We start from the raw sequence: 6,635 nt of genomic DNA on the forward strand, positions 1-6,635 counted from the left end.
GCAGATTCATGTGGGTATACCTCATAAAAGGAAAAGACGAAACGTTCACTACCTTTAAAAATTACTGTGGTTAAAAATGAAGCTGAAACAAAGGTCAAGGTGTTTCGGTCGGACAGAGGAGGAGAATTTATGTCAAATGAATTCAAGAATTACTGTGCACAAGCTGGTATAGAAAGACATTACACAACACCTTTCACGTCTCAGCAAAATGGGGTTATAGAACAGCGTAACATGACTGTAACTGAAATGGTAAGAAGTTATTTGAAAGAAATGCACTTGCCTGCAAAACTATGTGGAGAAGCTGCAAGACACACAGTATATATCTTGATAGATTACCTGCCCATTCTTTGTAAAAGCAAACACCACATGAGGCCTGGAAAAGAGGAAATCGAATATAGGTCATATGAGAGTCTTGGATGTTAGGCACACATGAGAACCTCAGGATAATTTATTTCTTCCTTGTATGTATCATGTTATCTATGAATAAAAGGTCAAGTCGTTTGACATACATATGTGCTTTTCTCTCTATGTCAAATAGGGTTGTCAATGGATCGGAAATCCGATCCGGTCTGATCCGAACGTTAATGGAACGGATATGGATCACTTGAAGAAAAATCTGATCCGGTAACGATCCGATCGATAAGTACCGGATATGGATTTAGGCCGATCCGATTCGTTAATGATCCGATCCGGATAATTTATTATATACTTGGGTTCTGCTAAATTTGCTATAATTTGATTTATAATGTTAGTAGTGAGATTTATAACTGTTGTTAAAGCAAAGAAGCTCTCTATGAGCTCTCTCTCATGTCACGTTTTTAATCATAATCCAGCAATTTTTTTGTTACTCTTGATCATGTGATCTTGGATTTACTTTGCTCGTGAATTTGTCATTGCCTGGGAGCTGTGAAAAGATATTAGTATGGTCTAGTTTTTAGTGAATTCAAGGTTGAAACTCTTGGCTCTACACTAGATATGCATACTTGTGTGTTTAATGCCTCTTCTGTTAGTTAAAATTGGTTTGTTTGTGTGTGTTTTTAATTCATACGTTTGACCATTACTGACAAACAATGATGAGATCATTTTAAGTACTTACTTATTATAAGATCACTTATAAGATCAGGATATGGATCAAGGTTGATCCAAACCAGATCCGATACATTGACAGCCCTAATATCAAACACCTAGTATATATATAACAACACACACTTTTGGAAAATTTACATGTCTAAAAAATGTTGCAAGTAGTATTTAGAATTAAAAGTGAAGAGCTAAAGCTAATCCCTACCTTGGAGGAAATGAGATCAAACTCGATAAGATAATTATCTAATTGATGCCCTCCAATGACAAATGAAGTTCTTGGAAATTTTCCTCCATCTATAAATGTCAGGCATAATACTTCTTCATTCATGACATCATTGAGTGCCACCGTAAAGTCTCCGTTCTTTCTTACCCCTTGCAAGATCGATATCTATATGGGGCACTGGATGTCCTGTCTTGCTTTTGGGTATGTTTGTGGCATTGAAACACACGTTCAAGGGTCGTCTACTCATTTCGACTCTATTTGAAATTGTTGTTAAAGATAGTTGTGCCCTTAGAAAAAGTGATATTGTAAAAATCAGATGACCGTTTGGTAATTTTTTTGATATGTATATTTTGATGTAAAAAAATAAAAATAATAATACTTTTTTTGGTAAGGTTTGATAATGAAATCAACATCTGCTTCCCGTAAAAGCTGAAAACAGTTTTTCCTAAAAATATGGGAACTTATTTTGTCTAACTGCACTCTAACGTAACTTTTAAGCCAAAAACATTTTTCTGAATTTTACAATGATTTTTAATAAGCCTAAAAATGGAAGGAGTAATAACAGACAGGTTATACATGTAAACACCATTCTTCCTGAAGGCCAAATGATATGAAGCATTGAGAAAAACTTAGCAGACAAGTGAACCCTTGGCATGCACTAAGGGTAGTACATTGATTGTTAGAAACTTTGATATACACTAGCACTTAAATATGGCAAAGCCTCCCTCACTTCCCGCCATGCATATGTTCATAATACTAAACTGCTACTAGGTTCTTCAGCCATCAATCTTGACAGAATTGGAGACTAATCTTCTATATTCACAAAATATAGACCGTGTCACCCGGAGTTTGATTTATGGATCCGCCCCGCTAGTAAACCAACTCTATACGAAAATATATTCTTTCATTCATCACACTCTGAAAATATATTCTTTCATTCATCACTATAGCCTAATCATCTTATTCTTGGTTGTTGCGATATTTTCAGTTTCAAGTGCAGCCAAGTCCAAGTCCAAACCTGAAGCCTTTATTTTCCCATAAGGAAAGACATAAAAACACTCCAATACTTTACCTCATTACAAATCTCCAGACGAAAACAATGTACCATTAGTGCTGAATATTGCTGGCAAAAACACCTGATTCATATGCGACGCCTACAAATTACCAACCTATAAGCCCATCATGTGTGGCTCTACTAAATGTAAACAGTATAACATCAAGAATGCTGGCTGCATGATCTGCTTTGGTACTGTACCTTGCACGCCAGGCTGCAATATCGGCGCCTGTGCTCTCAGTTCAGTTAATGAATACGCTTCTTTAAGCAGTGGTCAATGTTAAATATATGATCCTATTGGGGTCTTCCTCTAACACCTTAAGGTTTACGAAAGGTGTGGCAGAACTTAATTACGTAAACAGTTGTCATTACGATTTAAGATACCTCACAAATTTGCTGTTTGTTTTCCCTCTACCTCTGAATATGCACCAGGCCACATGTTTATTGGCGGGGGGCCATATTATTTTCCACCATATGGTAAAGACATTACCAAAGAATTAATCACCACACCAATAGTTCAACACCCTCTTAAAGTGAGGGGTTTTGGAATAGCATTTGATCCTGAATTCTTCTATTATGTAAATGTTACATCGATTAGTGTCGATCATAAAGTTGTATCTTTCAACGATTCTTTGTTATCCATCGGGAAAGATGCTTGGGGTGGCACTGCTTTAAGTACTACTACTACTACTACTACTTTCACAATACTAAGAGATTCCATCTATGAGGTTCTAGTTAGTGCTTTTACCAAGGCAGCAGCATTCAGAAAGATGAAAAGAGTAGAATCTGTCGCGCCCTTTGGAGCATGTTATGAGTCTAAATCAGTAGCCAGAAGCCAGACAGGACCTGTAGTTCCTTATATAGATATTGGTCTGGCAGGCAACACACATTGGCGATTTTATGGTGCTAATTCTATGGTCTCGGTGAACAAAGATATCTTATGCTTGGCATTTGTGGGTGCACCAGTTAGAACTAGTTCAATTGTCATAGGAGCATATCAAATGGAGAATTACCTTATCAAGTTCGATCTTGAATCCTCAAAGCTGAGAATTAGCACTTCACTTCTATTTCGAAATACAACCTGCAGCCAGTTTCGGATCTAGACTTCAAGGAAATAGCCCCTAGCATCATAGCTTGTTCGAGTCCAGTGAGGACTTTGGATGAATAAGACTGTTGAGTTTCTTTTCAACTTTGTTTTTCTTCAGAATTAGTCATGTCATTTGTACTTGATTTTGTTGAAGTGCTGATCAGAAGGCATAACTATTTTCAAGAACAATGATAATGTATCTTTGTTTAATGTCACTTAAGGTTCATACTAACTTGAAAAGTTCTAGATATCTACTAAGATGTGTTCTAATATTTTCTTTTACTAGATTGATTTCCAAAATTATGTCCACTAATTATTTTACAAAAACGTTTTAGACCAGTCTTAAACTTTAAACTGCATCAAACTAATATTCATCAACAGGCACTTCAGGAAAGTTACAAACTGAGGAAAACATGTCAAAAGAATTGAACAGTCTTATCCAGTGAACAAACTTCTAGTAAATTTACAGGACTCTAGACTGGCTGCATGTTGTATTTCGAGTTAAAAGTGAAGAGCTAATCCCTACCTTTGAAGAAATGAGATCAAACTCGATAAGATAATTCTCCAGTTGAAGCCCTCCTATGACAACTGAAGTTCTTGGTAATGATCCTCCATCTACAAATGCCAGGCATAATAATTCTTCGTTCACTGACACCATTGAGTTGGCACCGTAAAGTCTCCATTCATTCTTGCCCCCTGCAAGACCAATATCTATATGTGGCACTGCAGGTCCTATCTTTCTTTTCTGTATGTTTGTGGCATTGAAACACACATCGAAGGGTCCGTCTACTCTTTTCATCTTCCTATGAGCTGCAGCCTCAGTAAAAGCGCTAACAAAAACTGTATAGAGGACCTTATTAAACAAAGATAACATTATCATTGTTCTTGAAAATAGTTATGCCTTCTGATCAGCACTTCAACAAAATCAAGTACAAATGACATGACTAATTCTGAAGAAAAACAAAGTTGAAAAGAAACTCAACAGTCTTATTCATCCAAAGTCCTCACTGGACTCGAACAAGCTATATTGCTAGGGGCTATTTCCTTGAAGTCTAGATCCGGGACTGGCTGCAGGTTGTATTTTGAAATGAAAGTGAAGTGCTAATTCTCAGCTTTGAGGATTCAAGATCGAACTCGATAAGGTAATTCTCCATTTGATATGCTCCTATGACAATTGAACTAGTTCTAACTGGTGCACCCACAAATGCCAAGCATAAGATATCTTTGTTCACCGAGACCATTGAATTAGCACCATAAAATCGCCAATGTGTGTTGCCTGCCAGACCAATATCTATATAAGGCACTACAGGTCCTGTCTGGCTTCTGGCTACTGATTTAGACTCATAACATGCTCTAAAGGGCGCGACAGATTCTACTCTTTTCATCTTTCTGAATGCTGCTGCCTTGGTAAAAGCACTAACTAGAGCCTCATAGATGGAATCTCTTAGTATTGTGAAAGTAGTAGTAGTACTTAAAGCAGTGCCACCCCAAGCATCTTTCCCGATGGATAACAAAGAATTGTTGAAAGAGACAAGTCTATGATCGACACTAATCGATGTAACATTTACATAATAGAAGAATTCAGGATCAAATGCTATTCCAAACCCCTCACTTTAAGGGGGTGTTGAACTAGTGATGTGGTGAGTAATTCTTTGGCAATGTCTTTACCATATGGTGGAAAATAATATGGCCCCCCCGCCAATAAACATGTGGCCTGGTGCATATTCAGAGGTAGAGGGCAAACAAATAGCAAATTTGTGAGGTATCTTAAATTGTAGTGACAACTGTTTGTGTAATGAAGTAATTCCATTTCCAAGGCCTGCCATACCTTTCGTCTCGTTGGATAGACCACTCAACATATCTGCATCTGAACAGGTGAATGGAAATATTGGTTCGGGAGATTTGTAGGTTGATCCGACTGATCTGCCATCAGTTTTGACAACGTATATGAAATCCTCTCCTAGGCTTTGACCACTACTTAAAGAAGTGTAACCATTAACTGAAGAGATAGCACAGGCACCGATAGTGCAGCCTGGTGTGCGAGGTATAGTGCCAAAGCAGATCATGCAGCCAGCATTCTTGATGTTATACTGTTTACACTTAGTAGAGCCACACATGATGGGCTTATAGGTTGCCAATTTATAGGCGTCGCAATTGAACCAGGTGTTTTGGCCTGCAATATCCAGCACTAGTGGTACATTGTTTCTCGTTTGGAGATTTTGAGTGAGGTGTAGTACTGGAGAGTTCTTATGTCTTTTCTAATGGGAAAAATGAAGGCCCTGGATTTGGACTTGGCTGCACTTGAAACTGAAAATATCGCAACAACCAAGAATAAGATGATTAGGCTATAGTGATGAATGAAAGAAGAAGAAGACATTGTTGTGTAGATGTGGTTTACTAGTGCAAAAACAAATTACAAGAAACACCAACATTTATAGAAGATTAGTCTCCAATTCTGTCAAGATAGATGGCTGCAGAACCTAGTTTCGCCTAGTAGCAGTTTAGTATTATGAACACATGCATGCATGGCGGGAAATGAGGGAGGCTTACCATATTCAAGTGCTAGTGTATATCAGAGTTTCTAACAGTACATAAATACTATGTGCTACTTATAGATGGAAGTCAATGTACTACCCTTAGCCCATGTTTGTTCCATGGGATTATAATCCCGGGATAATAATCAGGAGATAACTAATCGCATCAAAATTAGTCCTATGGATAAAATTATACACAAGGCCTACTAAAACATTTCAAAACTTTGACATTGATTCAGCACCTTCAGACTTCAGCATATGTGGAGAACAGAGTGTCAGCTTGGACTTGCATCGCTACTCGCTAGAATGATCTCATGTCCTTGCTGCAAAAATGGCAGGGCTTGTATTGCATTGCATCTATGGAACTCGCGTCTGATCACATTTAAGGCCTTGCCTCATTGGATTAATACATGTAAAGTTAATTCTCTAAATTTAAAAGAGAAATGTTAGGTCTCAAAAACGGTTTCCAAAACTGTTCCCGAATGATGAGTTATCAACGTGCTATTGGATGTTCACTCATAAATGAAATAGTTTTCTCGTGTATCCCACGAATTAAAAGATGACACGTGTCATTTGGAAACGGTTTTGGGAATTTTTTTGGGTATATAACATTGCTCAATTTAAAATTGTTAAGATAGTTTGAATTCTGAATCT

General features: G+C 37.5%; 2 protein-coding genes across 2 annotated transcripts; one reads left to right on the forward strand and one right to left on the reverse strand.

Moving 5' to 3' along the window:
• The first annotated feature begins 2,488 nt into the window (after nt 1-2,488).
• LOC141674981 (putative aspartic proteinase GIP2) lies at nt 2,489-3,463 on the forward strand. Its single transcript, XM_074481686.1, has 2 exons — nt 2,489-2,639; nt 2,793-3,463. The coding sequence occupies exons 1-2, from the start codon at nt 2,489-2,491 to the stop codon at nt 3,461-3,463; spliced, it is 822 nt and encodes a 273-aa protein (XP_074337787.1).
• A 447-nt stretch (nt 3,464-3,910) lies between these two features.
• Nucleotides 3,911-5,564, reverse strand: LOC141674983 (putative aspartic proteinase GIP2). The gene is made up of 3 exons (XM_074481687.1): nt 5,116-5,564; nt 4,638-4,995; nt 3,911-4,300 (listed from the first exon to the last, which is right to left on the reverse strand). Exons 1-3 carry the CDS (start codon nt 5,562-5,564, stop codon nt 3,911-3,913), a joined length of 1,197 nt encoding a protein of 398 aa, XP_074337788.1.
• Nucleotides 5,565-6,635: the final 1,071 nt, after the last annotated feature.

Source organism: Apium graveolens, chromosome 7, assembly GCF_009905375.1.
Source record: "Apium graveolens cultivar Ventura chromosome 7, ASM990537v1, whole genome shotgun sequence".
NCBI classification, from domain to species: domain Eukaryota; kingdom Viridiplantae; phylum Streptophyta; class Magnoliopsida; order Apiales; family Apiaceae; genus Apium; species Apium graveolens.